The 22,953-nt window shown below is 40.2% G+C and overlaps 1 protein-coding gene across 1 annotated transcript in view; it reads right to left on the bottom strand.

Moving 5' to 3' along the window:
- LOC122549768 (aryl hydrocarbon receptor-like) overlaps positions 1–22,953 on the bottom strand; it is a 187,566-nt gene that overhangs the window by 40,615 nt on the left and 123,998 nt on the right. The window contains exon 5 of the mRNA XM_043689763.1: positions 4,446–4,569. Within this exon, the coding sequence (XP_043545698.1) occupies positions 4,446–4,569 (124 nt within the window). The remainder of the gene's footprint in view (positions 1–4,445; positions 4,570–22,953) is intronic.

Raw genomic sequence — 22,953 nt, 5'->3', positions numbered from 1 at the left:
TACAAGTAGAATGATGCAACAAGTTCTGCTGTATTTATCTGTGGTTTATAAACATACATCATGCACTATTCATATTAGCTCACCTCCTTGGATTGCACCAATCTGAGTCAACCTTTCATTTTTCATACTTCCAGATCTTCTAAATGTTTTTATTGCTGATCCAAAAGTGCTGCACAGAGTACATATCTGGCTGACATTAGTATTTCTGTTGCTCATAGCATGTAGAGCTATATTGTGCGTGCACTTTATTCCATGTGGTAAATTGGTCTACCTTTAAGTATATTACATTAATTTTCTTTAATGTTTGAATTTGCATCCTCAGCATACATAAGTATTAATACTAAAGGCTCAAGACTAAGGATGAGGAGAGGAATATTTAAGGTCAGCACTCTACCCGGAAATAGTCTATTTTTGTAAAAATTAGGCATATCATTACTCCACTAACATCTGAATCTTATTTGTGACAACACTCATAACTGGCTGCATTTAGTGCACTGTGAAGTGGTTGTACGCAAGTAATCTACTTGGCTCAACTAACAGATCAGCTTACAGTTCCTAAAGTGGTGGTGCATGATTTGAAGCTTACGATTTGTGCTTAATTTAGCCAGCAGCTGTTATGAAAAGGCATATTTATACAAGCAAGTTTACTCTGGGAGGTTGGACAAGATTCCAAGGTATTCCAAAATAAAAGTCTGCCAACATCAGTCCAAAATAATTTTAAATTGTCTCACAAAAATAAATCAAATTATTACTGATTATATCAATAATCATTTTTGAAGCTGCTAGTTCAGTGCTTCTGTCTACCTGGAAACGTTAAACCATGTGAACCTTCTACCCTTGTGTAGGTACTGAACACCAGGCATTACAGCAATTTATCACAATTACTTTTAGACAGCTGACTACTTCTATGTGGTAACTATTCACATTGTCCTTTCTGCAATCCTTGCTGATTGCTAATTACCGAGAGCTATAATGATTGGGTGTGAATACTAACTTTGGCAGATTGAATACAAAGGAAACTCGATTATTTGAATGAGATGGGTGGGCACTATTTTGTTTGAATAATCGATTATTCAGTTAATCGATTAAATGCCTTTGCTGTGGGGCTCGGAGTTTAAGACTGCTCCCTGTTCAGGAGACAAGGCAGCAGCACATAGTATGCGAGCACCCATCCCCTCGGTCAAACACCGCCCCTCACCCCAGTCCAACACTACCCCCTGCACGCTCCCCAATCCTGTCCAACATCGCCCCATGCCCGCCTCAACCCCGTCCAACACCGCCCCCTGTTCCCCATACCGGTCCAACCCCGCCCCCTGACCCCAACTCCATCCAACAACGCCCTACCCACTACCCCCGGCAGCCAGACTGGACAGCAACAAGACTGTTGCTGCCATCTTTGTGGGATAAGTCTCCAAATAACACACACACACCCACACCATTTTATTGCAGTGTTTTGACAGGCTCCACCTTTACCCTGTGCAGGACAATGTTGGAGAGATTATCTGGGGAAGGGTGGATTTAGAGTACACCCCACTGTAGAACTCCAGGGAAAGTGTGGAGAGAGAGAGAGAGAGAGCGGGCGGGATGTCAGTCATTTGGAGACGGTTCCTGTTTAATCACTATAAACAAAAGATGTGATCGGTGTTGGAAACATGTCTTTGATGTAATGCTTTTATTGGGACCTCGAGAACTCCTTCAGATAATTCAATTTTCGAATAGTTGGTATTCGGACAATCGAGGTTCCTCTGTAATGGTCAAAGCAACTTGGATGAAGTGTATTAGTAGCAACTAATTTAATATCACCCATACATGCTCTTAAAAAGAAACTACGGTCTAGATACTCCAATGGCCAGATAGACGTTGGAGCAGTGCAAACTGGAGCAACACGTCAGAAATCCGTGGAATCCTGGATGCAGCAGATTCTGTGGAAAATACCTAGGAACTTGAAAATTCTGATGAGCAAGTCTGAGAAACTCCCTTCCATTTGCCCCATAGTTCCTGTATTGATTCTTCAAATGAGCATTATTGCCTTGTGTCAATTTATTGCCTTATCCCCATAACCTCATACACTATTTCGATCCAAATTATCATGCCATGCCCTCGAGTGCCTCACTCAAAACTGCCTCCACCATACTTCCAGCCAGTGCATTCCAAATGCTAACTAGTTGCTGATCGAAAAAGATTGTTCTTACATCAACTTCTTTTGCACCTCACTTAAAAACTATGTTGTATTGTTCTTTTTCCTTTTATGAACAGGAACAACTACTCCCTATCTACTCTACCCAGCTCTCACATGATTTTGAAAGCTTCTAATAAAATCTCCTCTCAAGCTTCTTCTCTCCAAGAAGAACAATCCCAACTTCTTCAGTCAAACTTTTAACTGAGGTTTCTCATTCTTGGAACAATTCTCATAAATTGCTTCTGCACTTTCTCCAATGCTTTCACATGCTTTCTATAGTGATGTGCCAACAACTGAATACAATGTCCTAGCAAGGGTCTAACAAGGGTCTTGTACAAGTTCAGCATCATCTCCTTGCACTTGTACTCTGTGCCTTTATTAATAAAACTGAGAACACTGTACGCTTTATCCTAGATTGAAATTCCTTGTTAGAGAAGTGGAACTGAGCCCGAGACAGAAAAACAGATTGGAATGGTAATGGGATGACTGCTAACACTCCATGGAATATCCAGGTCAATGTATATCAAAAGAGTAAACAAAAACAAAGAACTGCAGAATGCTGGAAATCTAAAACTGAAGAAACTCAGCAGGTCTGGTGACATCTGTAGAGAGAAAGCAAAGTTCACATTTTGGGTCCAGTGGTTCTTCTTCAGAACCAGGATTATATCAAAAGAGTTCCTTTTTCCAATAACACTTATATCTGTTCAGGTTTAAAATTTCAACTGTACCAACAGATTGAAAAATGAATTGCAAAACATATTTACTATTTCCTAGAAAAAAAGTAATACTTTTATAACTTATGAAGCACAGCCTTTCAAAATTAAGACAAGCTTAACTTGATCGTGTAGCCAACATGGTCACGATGAACAATAATTCTGAAGCAATGACAATCCAGTCCTTATACAAAACTACTGCTAAGATTGGAGAACGGTTTTTTTTTAGTGCTGTAGGATGGGGCAATGCAGGACTATAACTCTTTAAAATCATTATTAGCTAAAGCATTTCAAACAGTGCAGAGTCACTGACTTGCATTTTTGTAAACAAAGAGTACAGCACTGACATGGGAGATTTTTCCACTCTGAACTGGATCAATGTTTAATCTCCAGGACTGTACTTTGGTGAATTTTACCATTCTCCTCGTTCCCCTTACACTTTGAAATTCCTCTCTTATTTTCAAGAAACAATTTTTTTCTCACAAAATTATAGATGGATAGAAATTGTACTCTAATAATTTGTTGTGAAATCAAACAAACACTTGAAGGAGCAATGATAGACGTTACATTTATTTTGAGACAGCATCCAGATTGTTATTTTATTCCTTCGAAACCCCCTTGAAATTTCTTCCAATATGTCTTTTTTCCAGATTCTGATCATCATTCTTGCATTCATTTTACACTCAAATGTGCCTGCTAACAATACATATGAGGCTGATCAGAAATGCAGTCAGCAAGTGAACCTACAATCTCTTGACAAAGAACATGGTTAAAACTCCTGAATAGTTAGCTTTGAAGTAGCACCCCATTAAGGGCCGTGATAATAGAATCCACATAGAAGTGCGATCATCAATAATTGCAAGGAAGACTAGATGTAAAATTAAATCTGTAATACTAAATATTTAAATGGAAATCTAAGTAAATTATTTGCAACAGTTGTAACTGGGAATGTGTTGGCACTTAAGAAGCCAAAACAATTGCTTAATAATGAAGGATTAACAATGTAAATGTAAGCAATAAATAACAGTACAGATTATTGATTGATGAACACAACAAGTATGGCAAAAAAAAAGAAACTGATAAAGTAACTTAAGTGTTAATCATTAAAGAATGATCTTAAAAAGTAGTTACCTTTATTATGTAGGTAAAAGTTGCAGCGAGGATAAGAAAGAGTAATGGTTTTATTGGGGGTGTAGAGCATTAAAAGTATAAGTGAGCTCCCATTGAAATAAAATTATATGTAGCTGTACCAATTCAAGCTTTAGCTCTACAGAACAAAAGTAACAAGTGGAACCGTCTATTGAGGAGATCTTAGAATTAATAACAAGCGGTTAATGGGTGAAGTAGTTTGGAATGTGTGAACAGATAAAAAAGCCATGCTCATTTCACATTTTCCATCATATTATTATCGAATACTTACATTTCAATGTTATTTTTATGTAGTTGCTTGGTACAAACAAGTGAGATTAGTTTTCTCCATAGGATCTCCACAGGACAGAATAGGGTCTTAAAATTGCAGCTAATGGAATGACCATGTGAATCTGCACTATTACCTGGAATTAGCTGTCCCGAGTCTGGAGTTGATGTTGGATTTAGAGCCCAATGAAGTTGTCGACGAAACTCAGCTCTGTCTTCTGTATGGATCAGTTCAAAAACACTTTGATGGATGATATCAGACTGTGAACAGAAAACAAACAGATTTTATTCAATCTTAAGTTCACCTTTATGTTATGCGCCAAGTATATTAAATTAAACTATCCTGCTTAGACTCTACATTATTTTCTTGATTAAACTCCTTTCAACGTGAACATGAGCATTCAGTTTGAGTAAATCAAAAGCTACAAGGGTCATCCAAGTTTATAATGATTGCAAAATAATGCTCATCATACAGGGGAAAAAAACAACATTCTGGTTTCACACTTTCATAATGTCCAATTCCCTCGATAAACTCATTGTTTTATGTCACACATGGACAAAGTATAAGTTTAGTGATTGATAAAGTACTTCTAAAAACTAACACATTGATTTCCAAGATACCAGAACACAGTATATACATAGGGCAAGAACATTTTAAAATATCTTCCATGATACCATCTATCAGTTACTAAACCTTTCATTTGTTGCCTATGGTTATTGGGAAAGGAAAATTGTTATCAGTTTTGATTTTTCCATGATGTGCACAGTAGTAAACCTCTCTGCATATTGAGTTGACTAACTGTTATGTGACTGTACGACCGTATCATTGTGCATTAAGAAATAATAAGCTATCATAAACTATGGCAATCTCCTAACATGAAAACTTTGTGATATCTCAATGTTTAAGAAAAAGCAGATTTCAACTCATAGCTAGCAAGCATCAGGAATAACTAAAGCAAATAATATGACTCAATTTTGAAAAAAAAAATTACAAAGCTGTCAGTCAGTGGTTTTATTTGGTAAACCACGGAGTCTCATTGAATATCCGGTTTACCAACCGATTCAACCAGAATTAGTTATAATCTATAAACCATTAACCAATTTTGCAACTACAAATTACATTAAGTTTGGATCCAGGTCACTCATGCTTCAATTATAGTAAACACTCTCAGATTTCCTTTGCTACAGCTCATGCTGGCTCTAAGAATATGCTATTTTATACGACAGAGTCTAAACAACACAAAATCTCGAAAAAGGAATGAAACCAAGTGGACAAACATGGAGAAAAAGAGCTGAATTTCAGATACGAGGTAAGTAACTGCCCTTAACATTAAGGCTGCACTTCATAAAGTGAGTTTAGGGAGACCTAGCACAACAGGAGTCAACAGGAATTAGGGGGAAAACTCTCTGCTGGTTGGAGTTGTGCCTGGCACATAGGAAGATAGTTGCAGTTGTTGGAAGTCAGTCATCTCAACTCCAGGACATCACTGGAGAAGTTCATCAGGGCAGTGTCCTCGGTCCAACCAACTTCTTCTGCTTCATCAATGATCTTCCCTCTTTTGTAAAGGTCAGAAGTCAGGATGCTTGAGATGATTGAACAAATACTGAATAGATACTGAAGAAGCCCATGTCCAAATGCAGCAGACCTATATGATATCCAGGCTTGGGCTGACAAGTGACAAATATCATTCATGCTAGACAAATGCCAGGAAATGCCCATCTCCAACAAGAGAGAATCTAACCAACTCTCCTTGGCATTCAACAACATTGATGTCAATTAATTCCTCACTATTAACATTCTGGTGGTGGTGGGGTTTATCATTGACTTACCATTGACCAGAAACTGAACAGGACTTGTCAGATAACGACTGCAGCTACATGCATAGGTCAGAGGCTAGGAATCCTATAGTGATAAAAGACTCCTAAAAGACTGTTGACCACCTATAACGCACAATTCAGGGAAATTTGGGAATACTCCCCACTGCATTGACCATCTAAGGGCCTCAACTGGCATGAAGTCAAGCCACCTGCTCCGGGTCACTCTGCCACCATGTTAAGGGCAGTCAGGAAGCCAGTGGGAAGGGCACCCACGGCATTCTCTGGACCCAGATGTAGGGTATCTACTGTAATGTTCTGCCTTATGTTTCTCAACCTGATGGTCATACTTGTATACATACCTCTATTATTCTATTTCTTTTCTGAAAGCCAGGATTTTTATTAAACAGCATGCCATTCCTGACATTGTAACTATAACAGTACACTCTCTCTTTTTGGTATTTCTCACATAATAAAAAACCTCGGTGCCAGTAATATGCACATACACATGCGTGATAACACGGCAGAAGTATTGCATTCTTGAAACCCGCCATCTGTTAATAAAATAGATAGGAAAAATGGGCTGTAAAAGAGCAACTCTGACACACAGAGAATCTCTTCATCATGGCTACGACTTCCTTACCCAGCTCTGTTGTTATTAACAAAATACTTGAGAGTCCAAAGGCATGGATATTTTTCAAAATGAAATTTCAATTGTAAGTATTAACAATATATTGGTTTCATTGTATTCATGTATGTATCATTGTTATTTGTAGAGATCAGCTTGTTTAGAGACCTAAATGCTTTGGTATGCCTCACAACAGGTGCACATTAACGATTACAAGGGAGTTCGAGATATTTCCTTTATTGTGGAAGAAACCATTGTGATATTTATCACTCTTTATTGTCACTGTGGTCATCACTCTGTGGGATGTAGCTGAATGTGAAGGTTCAGCTGGCCCTCCTTTCCATGCTCCATGTAGGAAGTTAAGCAAAGAATAATGTTGTTGGCGAACTCAAAGGACTCTACCAACCAACACATGGAGATGCACACCATTTGGATAGTACTATAATATGTCCTCGTTTTTTTTGCCTGGATTGACTACCCCCGCCACACCCTCGTCACATACAGAACGCTAAACCTTTTCCATTCCCCCAAATTAATTTCTCAATGCCCTGCCAATCCCTCTAAATCATCAACTCACCCTTGCTGGTCCTGAGCCTTCATATAAAAGTTTATTTTCCTGCTCTCCTCCCTTGTAGCATAAAGTAAAGCCCAGGAAATCACAGACATTACACACTAACTGTTTAAGGCCAAATGGTGCATGCCACCTTTAAATGATCACAAACTGATTCTTGTGTGCAGCTTGAGTCATAGTGAAATGAAGACTTTATTGCAGATTGTATTATGCCACAGGCTGGTTTGACATGTTGTTGACTTTATCATTGCAGCACAAACCAAGATGGCAGAAACAGCAGGCTATTGTGCGTTCGGGCTATTGTACCCGTATGCTGTTGAACACCAAGCCAGTCAAATCCAACTTTCTCTCTACTTTGTTTTCTCTCTCCCTTTTGTCGTCTTAGCATTGGCGAAGAAGGCAGCATCTGTGGTCAGCATCGGAATTGGAGATGTTGGGATTCAGCTGCGGTAGGCTCGAATGAGTCCAGCTGGCAGTTCCATTGGCAATGGTATGGTAGGACTGGTATGGTACCCCGGAGGTGGAGGCCCAGAGCAGCACTTCGGGCAGCGGTGATATACTGGTTGCAGCAGTGATAGTGGCCAATTCGGAGCCTGTTTTAGAGACCCTGGAACCTGCTGCGGGGCAAAACACCAACCACCCCCAACTCCCCACCTCCAACCCCCTACCACCCAATGTCGAGCACAGCACAAGCTGGGAGGAAGATTAACTTAATTTCTTCTGTAATTCAAATAGTGCAGGAGTGTGGCGACATGATACACTTTTCACCATATTTACTTGTAAATCATTAATTTCCATTCAGTCCACTTTCTTGGGCTTCATAAAATTCCCTCCATCACCAATAATTCTGAATGTGGAACACTGATCAAGCTACAACCAGTTTTGTAAAAATTAAATATAAAGCTTAATAACTTCTGTAGAATGAAGATTTTCATTGCTGGAAGCTGGAACTGTGGCGAATTAAGAAAAAGCAAAATTGTACTGAATGGTTAATAGAATAAGTTCATTTTTATAAAATGCCAAAAGTGGGCAACACCAGAAACAGAAAACTGCATATGTAAACTGACAGACAACATGGAAACTAAGACAACAAGGTTGACATGGATTGAAGCAGAGGCTCTGGGGCAAGCTGGTGGAATCGAATGGAAAAATTGGGAAGTCCTGAATAAAGACTCATTTTCCTCTTTTAAGCATAAATAATCTTAATTCCATGCTTATCCTATAAATGTGATTCATCGTACCAAACAATTTTAACTCATGAGAATGCAACCATTTCTTTCATAAAATCATTATTATTTGAGGAAAAACCTTTTTGAGATGGTAAAACATTAAACGGTGGCAGTGAACAATGCTTCAGGGCAAAATCAAATCACATATAAGCTGGTTAATATAAATGTAAGCTACTGGCAATGGGATCATTTAATCAAGTCGCATTTATTTTCTTGAAAGAAGCTTTCTAATTAAATAAATTAATCTTATTCTGATGGAAAATGTGTTGGTACCTTCTAAATTATACCTAAGTTGGTGATTCAGAAAAAGATTTAAAATATTAGCTTACTGACCAAATTAATACAAACAGAAACTACATGATTAGTATAGATTACATGCCTCATTAGATTTTCTAATACAAGGCTGAGGTAGTTTGCTTAATCCTTTTTCTAAACTTTCGGTGGGTAGAATTTCATGTTCAATTATGAATGGCCAATCAGCAAAGATATTTGCCTGTGGCATACAAAATTATTTCACAACCAAATTAGTTCTACTCCTGCAAGTTACAATTACATTTGATTTGCATTTTGAAATATTATTCTTTGATTTGTGTAGAAGATGCAAAATGAAGTCCTTAAAATCCTAAAATTATTCTGGAACAGGTGAATGATTTGTAAACTAATAAGGCTACAACTTTCAACCAGCTGTCTCCACTCCCCTACAGCAGCAATAGTGAATATACTGGTTATCTCAGCCACTTTAAAACAGCATTTTTAGCAAGGCACTTCATAAAAGAATAATCAGCTCAAGAGTTTTACAAATATTGAATAACTTTCTCTTTCTAAAGAACCATATGTACTAAGATACCCCTCATTTTGACAAGGTTCATGTGAAAATGTGCCTGACTTTCCACTTCATCAGAACAGTTGTAAACTATAACTCATCCCCCTTGTTTTGATTGGACAACAAGTAGAAGCAATTTTTTATTACTTGGCCTGGAATCCCTTCATAATATCAAAAATCTTGGTTCGTCACAGCACGTGGGCATTGCGCCAAGGTCAATATTTGTTTTGACCTTGAACTGAGTTGCTTGCTAGGCCATTTTAGAGGATAGTTACAAATCAATCAATCACAATCACATCATTGCCAGTCTAAAGGCATGACGACCAGCCTGGCTAAGGATTGCAGATTTCCTTCTCTGAAAGATATTAGTGAATTTAATTTTCTTATAACAACCAATAGTTTCAAAAGTACCATTGCTATGAATAACTTTCTGTCAATTGCCACAATGTATAAACTTAAAATTCCATTTAATTTTCTAACTATTCTACTCTACTCAAATGCTGAACGTTAAGACCTGAATGTCTAAAATATTTTGTGCTTAAGAATCTTACCATATAGGTTGTACTTTCATTCAGTTCTCTGCCAAGAGGTGAGATTCGGTTTTAAACTACAAGTAAAAACTTTCATAAATGCAAGGAAATGTGAACATTAGCACAATAGTAGAAATATAAAAAGAGCTAAGAAGGAGGGCAGCAGCAATAATAGGTGCAAAAGTAAACATGAAAAGTCAAGCAAAGCGAATTTAATGTTTTCCTATTCATTCTGCAATACAATACGGGGCTGCCAAATTTTCTGATATTAAATTGTTTAAATGAAGGAATGGCAAGCCTTCAGGGGGTATTATCTCGTACATATAATATGTTTTGTTTGTAAAAGTAAGCCCTATAAATGGTTTGAGACAGACGAAAACTATCATATATGGCGAGCAGAAAAACTATAGTATATGGAGTTCAATGTGAAGAAGTGTAAAGTCATCTATTTTGGCTAAGAAAGACAAAGCAATTTGATTTAAACAAGCTTAGAGATTAGGAGCCGTGGACTAGTAGGAATTTATATAGCCACATGGTTATATTTCACTGGGTTAGCACATTGGAAAACAAGCCCTGCTATTCCTTGAATTGCTACAAAAGTTAGACTTTTGACTGATTGACTGAAAACAGGTTTCTGTACCTCTAAAGAGTTACTACTTATTATAAATACATAGTTTTTAAATTACAGGTAAATAATTATCAACAGGCAACACACACAATACACACACACACACACACACACACACACACGGTTGCTTTCTCAATCTTTGTTCTCCAGATAATTTAATTTATTGGCTAAAGGCAGAGTGTAACTGGCTCCCAGTTGTAAAAATCTTTGACTCATCAAAGAAAGTCACAGCTTACGGCAACTAGAAAGGGAACCTAACTGGCTAGTTTTGAAACTTCAGATGCTTTTACTGAGAAAATAGACAGTCTTGACCGTGTGAAGGTCTGATGGCTTCTCCTCTAACATTTACAGTCTCAGCTACCTGAGAAACAATCACGTAGTTAATGGGAGGCAGATAACTTCTATTATTGATAACTGGTCATGAGTCTCCACACAATCAGCTACTTGTTGCCAGCCAAAGCTCCATTTGCCACACCCCTGGGCTCCAGCTCATCTGTAACAAGGCTTGCACTGTTGCTTGAAAAAGCAGCTGAGTAAACAGCACAACAGTGAGTATCAAATTACTTACTTTTACAAAGCACAGCAATCCTTCCACAATCTTTGGTTCTAAAAAATGTCAATGTGACATTTTATAAATTTGTACTTTGGAAATAGAGCCAGTCTGACGTAAGATTAGCATACACAGAGTCTACCTCACACCTTTAATGCATTGTCTGAGTTGAGATGTCACCTTTTTATTCATAAAACCTTAAGTTATCTTGGGAATGTGACTTGAAAGAAGTTCTGGGATTTACATATTAATGTATCGAAACCTGAAAGCATTCTAAAAGATGAACGATTTGACAGCAATCTAGGTTTGTTCAATATATTGCATCAGTTGTATGACAATATGATCTGTGTTATACACTGTGTCCTATGATCCTTCTCCACCTGACGAACGTGCAGCGCTCTGAAATCATGTACTTCCAAATAAACCTGTTGGACTATAATCTGATAATATGAGATTTTAAACTTTGTCCAACGCCAGCACCTCCATATCCCAGCTCATCACGGTCCTGTTGCAATTTTTGATAACCTTCCTCGTTGTCCACTATACCTCCTATTTTAGTGTCTTCAGTAAACTTACTAATCATGCTGTGTACATTCTCATCCAAATCATTGATATGGATAACAAACAGTAATGGGTCTCGCATTGTTTTGGGGACTGAACTGCTGGAAGAACATGCTGAAGAAGTAGTATGTATATGGATTGACCACAGAGTCAGTATCATACAGCATGGTAACAGACTCTTTGGTCCAACTCGTCCCTGCTGACCATTTTCCCAAACTAAACTAGAGTAACTTGTCTGCATTTGGCCCATATCCCTCTAAATCTTTCCTATTCATGTATCCATCCAAATGTTTTTTAAGTGATGTAACTGTACCTACATCAGTCACTTCCTCTGGCAATTCATTCCACACACAAACAAATCTGCATTTAAAAAGTTGTCCCTCATGTCCTTTTTAAAACTTTATCCTTTCACCTTAAAAATATGCCCCCTTTTTTGAACTCCCCCACCCTCGGAATAAGCAACTTGCTATTCACCTTAGCTATGTCCCTCATCATTTTATAAACCTCTGTAAGGTCATCCCTCACCCTCTTACACAACCATGAAAACAGTCCCATCTTATCCAGTCTATTTTTATGACTGAAACGTCCATTCCCGGCAGCATCCTGGTAAATCATTTCTGAACCCTCTTGAATTTAACAATATCTTTCCTGTAGCAGGGCAGCCAGAATCATACTAGAGTTTACAGGCGTAAATTTAAGGACATTTTGCCTAAATCTGGCTAACCTTTCATTAGGATCTGAAGATCAAGGTGTGATCTAACAGAGTTAAAAAAAATCACACCATAGTTTATTTGGAAGCACTAGCTTTCGGAGTGCTGTTCCTTCATCAGTTGGCTGTGGAGCAGGACCATAAGACACAGAATCTATAGCAAAAGATTATAGATTATGGATAACAAACAGTTATGGGTCTCGCATTGTTTTGAGCACTGAATCTCAAATTGTTGTGGGGAAAATCACCAGTCTCAGAGTCAGAATCAGGATTCAGCTACAGAGTTCATCGTACAAAGAAACCGGAGCTCTGGGGAGAGAGAGATGTCCGCCAGCACGGCTGTCAGCTCCAAGCCTCCTCTCGCTCCCAGAGCACGTGTCATGATATTTTATATATTTTGCGGTACAATTGTTCAAGTAAACTACAGAAAACATTACAAAATCATTGTCAGTTTAAGTGGTCGTGACCGTTCTTCCTGAGAAGGAAGATAGTTTTCCATTACTGCAGATCTGAAGTATTAACACTTGTATACAAGCAGTTTCAGGTAGTTAATATTTCTATTGAAGGTGGTGGGTGGACTCAGACACTTCGGCGGGCAGTAGATGTTACTGATGTGTATTCTCTCCCCCACCCGCCTTAAACTAATCATCCATGTTCTCCGTCTGTTGTGCTGGTATCCTGTTAGCCTGAAGCAGTATCTGTGTATGCTTTGCTGTATTTTTCCATGTAATGGCTCAGCAGCCATCTTGTGTGCTAAGTGACCAATTTATGGCTTAGCGGCCATCTTGTTTCTGAGTGCCCCGTGTCAACTCCCAGTTCACTCCCCGCTTTGTGGTCAAGGAGGCGACTTCTGAGATCTCCCGCAGACCACCCAATTCACCTTTTCTAAGATCTCCCCATCCTGAGGGTTGTCAAGGAGTGCAAGTTTAATTGGTGGCTCTTCTGTGGTGACACTTGCTCTTAGCGCGGCCTGCGTGAGTAGCACCTGACAGCAAAGCTTTAAACACCCGAGGCCCAGGCAGAATACCAGTATGAGTGAAATAAAGAGAACAATCCAGTGCGCCAAATAGGGTCCCCAGGATTTGCTATCAGCCATTCTAGTCAGCTATCTCCTCCTATGGCTCCTTGTCTGAAGTCACCTAGCTGGTCCTGAATGTTTTTGATCACATGTATAATATTGTAAGAATCGTCAATAACATGGGTTTTACACTTGTCACCAATGATAGTCTAGCAAGGGGGAGTATGGACAAACTGATAATGCATCGTGTAACGTGTCTACTGTGCATAAAGTCTGTGTTCAGCCAATTCACCACTGATTGCCTGTACAGCCTTTGATGTATTGCTCCCTCAGATTGTCATTTCACACACAATGTAGTTTTGTTTTTTAGTGCTAAGGATTCTTGCTGCCCCTCCCCCAAACACAGAGATCCCAAAAACCCTTACTCCAATGATGATCTCAGTGTGGTGGGGATCTGCCAATCAGCGTAGTGTTCCCAGCTGATGGAGCCGGTCACTATCCTTGTCCGAACATGTCTCCCGCTGGGGCATGGTACAGTGAGGTGTCCTATCGTTCCTACTGCAAAAAGGTTTGGAAGGTTTGGTTTGTCAGTAGTATAAATCCCCTTAAATAAGAAAACGAATCCCTTTGCTGCCCGATAGCATAAGTGTCCTGTTCATGGGCCTGTGTGCCTACCCATCTCACCTCTGACTCCCCATTTGTTCCCACCAGCTGGTAAATATCAAACAAGTATGTCCATGTGGCAGAGCTGACATGAATGCCATTGCACTGTCCGCATATAAACTGTCCTCCAGCGGTCACATTCAAGCATGCCTGCTCACTGCAGGTGCAGGTAAGTTGTCCCTGGGTGATTGTACAGTGCTATTGAGTACATTGTGTCTGCATGCATGAACTGTTTCAAGGTACCAGGGCATAAACACATCCCCATCCCTGCTCCATGATAATCAGTGATGCTTAAATAGGTCCTTCCCTCCCCTATTGGTGCACCTGGCCCCATGGCCAGTGGGCTTGACCAATTCCACACACCTACCCTGGAGTCCACTTTTGTATTTTCCTAGCTGTCCTTTACATGGCGTGCCCGAGGTATCTACTGTGTATAAATCGCGAGTGGTCCACACAGGGGTGGCCACAAATAAGGATTCGGCCAACTGGGCCAGTGGGTAACAGACAGTTCGGTTCCCATGTAGACTTAGGTGGGTTTTGTAAAATAGGTTATCTCAAATCCTGACAGGCTTCCCGCTATCACAACATTTAGAAAGTATGTACTGTAAATAATTAAAGTTAAATGAGGCTAATAGTCAGCGTCCCTTTTTTTTTAAAAAACAATGGTAACCAGAGGTCAGCAACAGTAGGTGTTTCATGTGTCTTGTCAGCAGTTTTATCTGTGCCTCTGGGTGGTTTGCTTGCTTGTCTTGCTCGCAGTTCCTGTCTGTGCCTGGGGGATGGTCAATCTCATTAGTTCGTTTATAGGGGTCCTTATACGGTTTGACTTGGGTCTAGTGTTTCAACGTGCCTTTTCCCCTTATGTCTCCAGGCGCAGGTGTCACCACTGATTATAACTTTGTATGGCCCATTCCATTTTGCGGCAAAGCCTGGTTTTGTCAGACAGGGTTTGCACGAGGATGCGGCTCCCAGCTACTATGACCTCACGGAAGGTTTCGAGTTCACCTGCTTTGTCCTTTTGCTCTTGTCTCTCAGTTACGTATCCCTTTTAGCTGGCTGCTTCATTCCAGTACATATCTCCAGATTTTGTCTTTTAGCAGACCTACATCGGTCCCACCTATTATAACGGTCTCTAGTAATTGCATTGCTCGCTGGTCATTAATTCATAGGGTGTTAGTCCAGTTTGCCTGATTCGTGGTGGCTCTTAATTTCATGAGTGTGGCTGGCGGCACTTGCTCTGTATGTCTGTTTGGCTTGAGCTAAATCATTTTTAAGGGTTCTGTTCATTTTCTCCACCACCCCTGAGCTCTGGGGGTGATAGAGGATATGAAATTATTGCTGTATCCCTAGTAGCTGGCATACTGTTTGCAGATGACACAAAAGTTGGAGGTACTGTTGATAGTATCGAGGGCTATTGCAGGCTGCAGCGGAACATAGACAGGATGCAGAGCTGGGCTGAGAAATGGCAAATGGAGTTGAACCTGGATAAATGTAAAGTGACGCATTTTGGAAGGGCGAACACGAATGCTGAATATAGGATTAAAGACAGGATTCTTGGCAGTATGGAGGAACATAGGGACCTTGGTGTGCAAGTACATAGATCCCTCAAAGTTGTTATTCAGGTGGATAGGTTAAGAAAGCATATGGCATTTTGGCTTTCATTAAGGGGGATCGAGTTTAAGAGCTGCGAGATTTTGCCACAGCTCTACAAGTCCCTGGTGAGGCCACACTTGGAATATTGGGTCCAGTTCTGGTCACCCTACTATAGGAAAGATACAGAGGCTTTGGAGAGGGTGCAAAGAAGATTTGCCAGGATCCTGCCTGGACTGGACAGCTTGCCTTATGAAAAGGGTTGACTAAGCTTGGACTTTTCTCTCTGGAGAGAAGGAGGAAGAGAGATGACCTGATCAAGGTATACAAGTTAATGAGAGGAATAGATTGAGTCAATAGCCAGAGACTTTCCCCAGGGCAGGATTGACTGGCACGAGGATCATAGTTTTAAGATATTAGGAGAAAGGTATAGAGGGGACGTTAGAGGAAGGGCTTTGCGCAAAGAGCTGTGAATGCATGGAATATGTTGCCAGCGATGGTGGTGGAAGCAAAGTTATTAGGGATATTTAAGCAACTGCTGGATATGCACGTGGATAGCAGTGAATTGAGGGGTGCGTAGGTTAAGTTATTATATCTTACATTAGGATTAATGCTCAGCACAACACTGTGGGCCAAAGCGCCTGTTCTGTGTTCTATGTTCTATAACTTTGCCTGTGAAATGTGTGAGAAGGGCCTGTGCCCGAAACGTCGAATCTCCTGTTCCCTGGATGCTGCCTGACCTGCTGTGCTGTTCCAGCAATAAAGTTTCAACTGTGAAATGTGTCCCTTGATTGGAGTCAATCAAGGAGTGTGTGTGTATAGGTGTGAGGATGGATGTGCATGTGTGGCAGGGGGAAGGTAGATGTGTGTGTGTTGGTGTGGGGAGGGGTGTGTGTGGGGGAGGAGGTGTGTGTGTATGTTGATGTGGGAGGAGTTGTCTGTGTGCGTGGGGAGAGAAAGGTGTGTGTGCATTTAGGTGTGGGGAGGTGTGTGTAGGTGTGGGGGAGGTGGCTGTGCGTGGGTGGAAGGTCTAGAGTACTTGGTGGTGTAGGATAGGAGAGAGGTCAGTGGATGTTGAAATGGATGGGGAGATCACGGATTTGTAGGGCACATTAGGATACTTAAGTTTCTTAGATTCAAGGAGCACCTGGATTTGGGTGTCAAGGAATGGTCAGGATCTGAGTGAAGATTCATGGGTTTGGGACCACTGCGAGCATATGGCTGGGTGCACATTTTGTGATGCATCAATACAATAATGAGAAAGTTTCACCTGGTGTTATGAAAGGACAAAGTTGGGTGGGGGAAGCCCAGCTGAAAATGGTTCAGGAAATTTGAAAGCTGTCAAAAGAGCTTTAAAAAGCTTCGTCTAGAACAGTCAGTCTGGTCAGTGAGATCTGCTGCCAAACTGAGCAAGAACATGAGATTGATGCTTTCAGAGAGAATGCAAAGGGAGGCTGAAATGAAATAAATTTTCCTGACAAAAGAAAGGGTTGTGGGTATAGGTGAGTGGCAGGAATGGCTACAGCAGATTGTGGAGGAGTCGGTGTTGGACTGAGGTGGACAAAGTTAAGCACTAAGTACTGCCAATTAAACCTGTTGGCCTATAACCTGGTGTTGTGAGATTTTTAACTACAACATATTAGCAGAGTTAGGGATGATGAATGTACACACTGTTAATTGCATTTAATCCTGTTTCAATTGATTCCAGTGGATGGCAGCAACAGGGGATTAATTTGTGCTACCAAACAGAATCAGGCAGATCATTGTGTTTGAAGGTGCGCTCTTGTAACATTTCTGTGCATTTTTAAAAAAAATTGTTCATGGGATGTTGCTGGAGTTTCCACCATCTATTGCCATTCTTAATGGAAAAGGTGGTGTTAAGCTGCTCTATAGAACTGCTGCAGTCTTTGTGGAGTAGGTGCACCACAATGTCATTATAAAGTGAATTCCAGGACTTCAGCCCAGCAACACTGAAGAAACAGCAATATATTTCCTCAGGATGTAGGGAGGCTTAGAGGGAAACTTTGCAGATGATGGTGTTCCAATATATCTTACTTTGTGGAGTGCCTCAAAGATGGATTCTTAGAGCAGCTGGTGCTGGAGCCGACAGGGAGAAGGCAATTCTGGATCTGGTATTGTGTAACGAACCAGAATTGGTCAGAGACCTCGAAGTGAAGGAGCCATTGGGAAGTAGTGACCATAATACAATAAGCTTCAATCTGCAATTTGAGAGGGAGAGGGTACAGTCGGAAGTGACAGTACTTCTGTTGAATAAAGGGAACTATGGAGTTATGAGGGAGGAGCTGGCCAAAGTTCAATGGTGTAATACCTTAGCAGGGATGACCGTGGAGGAACAATGGTGGATATTTCTGTGTATAATGCAGAAGTTGCAGGATCAGTTCATTTCTAAAAGGAAGAAAGATCCCAGGAGGGGGCATGGCGGCCGTGGCTGACGAGGGAAGTAAAGAAACATATAAAGTTAAAAGAGAAAAAGTATAACATAGCTAAGATAAGTGGGAAAACTGAGGACTGGGAAGCTTTTAAAGAGCAACAGAGGATTACTAAGAAGGAAATACGCAGAGGAAAAATGAGGTACGAAGGTAAACTGGCCAAGAATATTAAGGAGGATAGTGCTGTTGGAGGTGCCTTGGTGAGTTATGATGTATCTTGCAGACGGTACACATTTATGTCACCTTGAAAGGGTGGTAAAGGCAGTTGATGTGGAGAAAACAAATGGGCTGCTTTGTCCTGGATGGTGTCAAGCCCTTTGAGTGTTGCTGCAGATGCACTCAGCCACTCTATCAATTCTATCACACTCCTGCCCCATTCCTTGCAGTTGGCAGACAGACTTTGGGATTCAGGAGGGAAGTTACTCGCCACAGGATTCCTAACCTCTGACAGCTCTTGTAGCCACTGCATTGATATGACTGGCCCAGTCCAATCTTTGGTCAACAGCAGTCTCTAGAATCTTGAAAGTGGTGGATTCAATAATGGTAATTGAATAGCAAGGGGAAATAAGGTGAATAAAAAAACTTAAAACTTGTGGAAAGCTTAGATTCCAGTTCTCTACCATGTGACTTTCTGGAACAGAAATTCTGCTGGCAGAGAGAGAAAAAAATGTTAAAAAGCTTTTGAACAAAATTTAAGCCATGGAATGGATTGTTCTTGGCATGGAGAAGTTGTGAAAAAAATGTTCTAAACATTAACATATGAATGAATTTAGGATCATGAAGCACTTATTATGTCCAGGAGAGTTCTTCTTGATGGCGTGCTGAAGCTGTGATTAGAGATGGAACTGGGACAACAAAGGGATGCCCCAATGCTAATATATTAGCTTGAACTAAAGGTTGCAGATTTGAAGCTAATTTTAATATACCGATTGAGACTGAATAGCAATGCGTAAGTGTTTATAGAAAAAGTTACTGTTTCAGGCAAACACACAAGTTTGAAAGGAAAATGGGATTGCTAGATTAAAGTTAGGAAAGGACAGTTGCATACCTCTTAACTGCTAAGATATTAGATTAATGTTACAAGAATATTATATTGCCACATCAGGAAGCAAAGTTTTGGTTATACCAAAATTAATTATGAGAGGCAGGATGGGAATTTTTTTTTTTAAAAAGGCCACCAAAGGGCAAATGAAACATAATCCAGAATTTACCTACATCTCTTTTTAATGGTCGGGCAGCTTCCAAACCTCATTCAGCCTGCTTATTCCAATAATGGTGGCAGGCATCCCACTGCTAAGTGTACTGCAGCAGGGAGGCCCAGGTTCACATGAGGTTAGCAGTACTTTCACGTGGCCTGCCCGATGTAAACCAATTGTTTTTCTTTCAGAGGCCTGCTGGCTCCAGCATGTGCTGAGACTGGTTAAAGACGACTTATGAGCTGCATGTAGAGTGCACCCAAGATTCTCCTTTTTAGCAGCTGCACTGGTGCCTCCCATTGCTTTTTCCTCAAGGTGCTGGGAGATTCTTCAAGCAGACACTATGAGAAGAGCGAGAGCAGACAGCAAGCTGACTCTGAGGATCTGAATGCAGCATCACAATGACATTAGACAAATGGTCAAGGCCAGTTAATGCACCATCACAGGCCAAATCCATTACATGATATGCCACTCATCTATCAAGCAGTAGTCACACACATTCAGAATCTTGCCACAATACCCAGCCCTGTTGCAAGATTCAATCATTTTACAGCTTTCACGCAAGGATAAACCCCACCTCCTGGCATGGACTGCATTAGTCATCTCGCTGATGCAGCAACTGATGGTGAATTGGGAGACGTAACAAATGGCTCCTGCTCTAGCTTGTTAAGGATCCCAGTGCAATTAAATTTATGTCCATGGCCACTTTCACAGCCAATGGTGGTGCTGTCTTTGCTGTGCTCTGAGGTTGTGGTTACAATTGCAAGAGGAAAGAGCGTTGCAAGCATGTCTTTTGTAAAGCATTGTTAGTGACTCAAGCAGATGAAAGACAAATGTTCCCAGAAGTTTCTTGATGGATAAGGCTTCATACTGACAGCCTATAGTACAAGAGCAACAGGCCCTACGGCCCACTACAGATGCTATGAAGCCAATTTTGTAACCAATATCTTTAACATGTAACATGCATTTTATTCATGAAAGTGATGTACAGTAGATTCTCAAGCTCCAATAAGTTTTCTGATAAGGGGCAGCACAGTGGCTCAATGGTTAGCACTGCCTTACAGCACAAGGGACTCAGGTTCAAATCCACCTTCGGGCGACTGTGTGGAGTTTGCACATTCTCCCTGTGTCTGTGTGGATTTCCTCTGGGTGCTCTGGTTTCCTCCCACAGTCCAAAGATATGCAGGCTAGGTAAATTAGCCATGGGAAATGCAGTTACACGGATGTGGGTGGTGGTCTGGGTGGGATGCTCTTTCAGAGGATCAGTGTGTACTCAATGGGCCGAATGGCCTACTTCCACATGGTTGTGGAAGTACTTCTACGTTGCCCTACACTGAAGAATATGAGAATTCTTATTAGCTTATCCACAGTACACCACACCATATTTTCAAATTCCATTAGCAACCAATCGATGCATCAGTTTAGTTACTTCCAAATACAATGAGAAGCATTTACACATTACCCTAGATGTTTCTGTTCTATTGAATGCAAAACTTCCAGCATTCACCATATTCCTCCTCTGAAAGTGACAGTAATGTCTGAAGTCTTCAATTCGACACAGGAACACAGAAGGTGCTGCCAGTAGTTTAATGTTTCTCATTTGAGGTACCCGCAATCAGAAAGCCAATGGCTTTGGAGGTTGTGTCTTGCTTGTATGGATAACAACAAGGATGCAGGAGTTAACTGACCATGGCACTGTGGTACAGTAAGCCAATAGTTGACAGCTTTCATTTTGCAAATGTTAATCATATTATAATCAAGATTTTTCGAATAATCATAACATAGATAAAATAATGTTTCTTTCTGAGTCCTATCTGATAAAATACCAGCTATTAGGCTATGGACTTGGAAAACAAATTTGCGATTCCTCAAACACAGTTCACCTAAATACAAACTGGTTGCTATTTAAAGAGATCAGCATAGCCTTGGATAGAATTTTCCTTTATTCTTGGTTTGACGGCATTGATGGGAAAAACTGACAAGTTGCACTTTCAATCACTGTGAATGTTCAGTTTGGATCTAGGGTAGTTATTTTATCCAAAGAGTACACGGCCACACCCAGCTTCAACACTGGGTACAATTTGTACTATTTATTCAACAAAGTTCACCACGAGCAAAGTTCATAATCCAGATTTTGGTACAACCACATTGATTTTTAATGTTCCATTTGAATTGCAAAATTTACCAGGCGCTACAGAAATACAGTCCAGGCATATTATTTCCAAAAAATGAGGTGCAAGATTGTTGTTTAAAAATTATTTCTAACCTATGTTGCCTTAACAGTGATTTCTGATATTTTATTCATTTGAAATCTACTAAATCTGTTACTAATTTTCAAGTTGTTCATTTTAATGTTATTTAACAGCTGTAATGTGTTACCCATTTGTGAATGTAACACCAGCAAGAGTAGGTCCAAGAACAGAAGTAGGCAATTCGGCCCCATTGAGACTACACCAACATTTAATGAGATCATAGCTGCTCTAATAATCCTCAAATTCACTTTATTTTAAACCTTTTCTCCATAACTCTGGATTCCCTTCTCAATCTGTCTATCTCAACCTTGAATATACTTTATGGCCTCAACAGCTTCTTGCTAAAAAGTTCCAGAGATTTAGTACATTCAAAAAATAAATTCCTCACCTGTCTTAAACATGTGACCCTTTACTCTGAGATGATGCCCTCTGGTTCTGAACTCTCCCATGAGGAGAAATAATTCTCTTTTCCACCCAATCAAGCTCTTTAAGAGTATTCTGTTTGTAGAAGGTCACCTCTCATTCGTCTAAATTCCAGCAAGCAAAGGCCCAACCTACTCGATCTCTCCTCATAAAAAGATGTCCCTCTATACCTGGAGTCAATACGGTGAACCTTCTTTGGATTGTCTCCAATAAACATATCTTTACTTAGCTAGGGGGACTAAACATATCACAGTATTCTAAATCTGGTCTGATATGTGCCTTATACAGCTATAGCAAAATTTCTCACTACTTTTATACTCAATTCCCTTTGAAATGACATCCAACAGGCCTTCCGTTACCCAATTAAATTGAATGCTAGCTTTTTGCGATTCATGTACAAATTCCCCTCTGCTGCACTTTCTGCAATCTTTTTCCCCTTTTTGGCAGCATTTAGTGCCTCTACTTTTCCTGCTGAAGTATAGTGTCTCTGATTTCCCACATGATACTGTTACGACATGGGGTAAACTCCCCTGCTTAATTTAAAACCAGCAACACAGAAAAGATTGATCCTGTGCAGTAATCTGTAAAAATTTGAGTGGCCAAGAACTACATAAAGTAAAAATTAACAACTTAATTTCTTAAAGTATAACAGAGAATAATTAACTAACCACTATTTACAATTTCTTTCTCTAACCTATCTTTTACCTTCCCTTCTATAATACTAGTCCGATAAAACTCCCAATTAAGATTTACAAAACAACAATTCTTATCTCAAAACCAGGCAGCTGTAGATTCTTGTCTTTGGAACTTCCTGTGTCTTCTTTTCTCCTTGCTAGGAATTTCTGCATCACAGGTTACTGATCGAAAAGGTTCTTTTAAGAGAGATTTTTTTCAAGCAATCGGTTACATGCTAGAACTTGGTAGTTCTACTCTCAACTGTTCAATTTTCCCCCGGTCTTTTATCACAGAACATCGGATTGTGTAATTGGCTTTTAAGATTGCCAATATA

The sequence above is a fragment of the Chiloscyllium plagiosum genome, chromosome 5, assembly GCF_004010195.1.
Source record: "Chiloscyllium plagiosum isolate BGI_BamShark_2017 chromosome 5, ASM401019v2, whole genome shotgun sequence".
Taxonomy (NCBI): domain Eukaryota; kingdom Metazoa; phylum Chordata; class Chondrichthyes; order Orectolobiformes; family Hemiscylliidae; genus Chiloscyllium; species Chiloscyllium plagiosum.
This window is presented reverse-complemented; position numbering and strand designations above follow the sequence as displayed.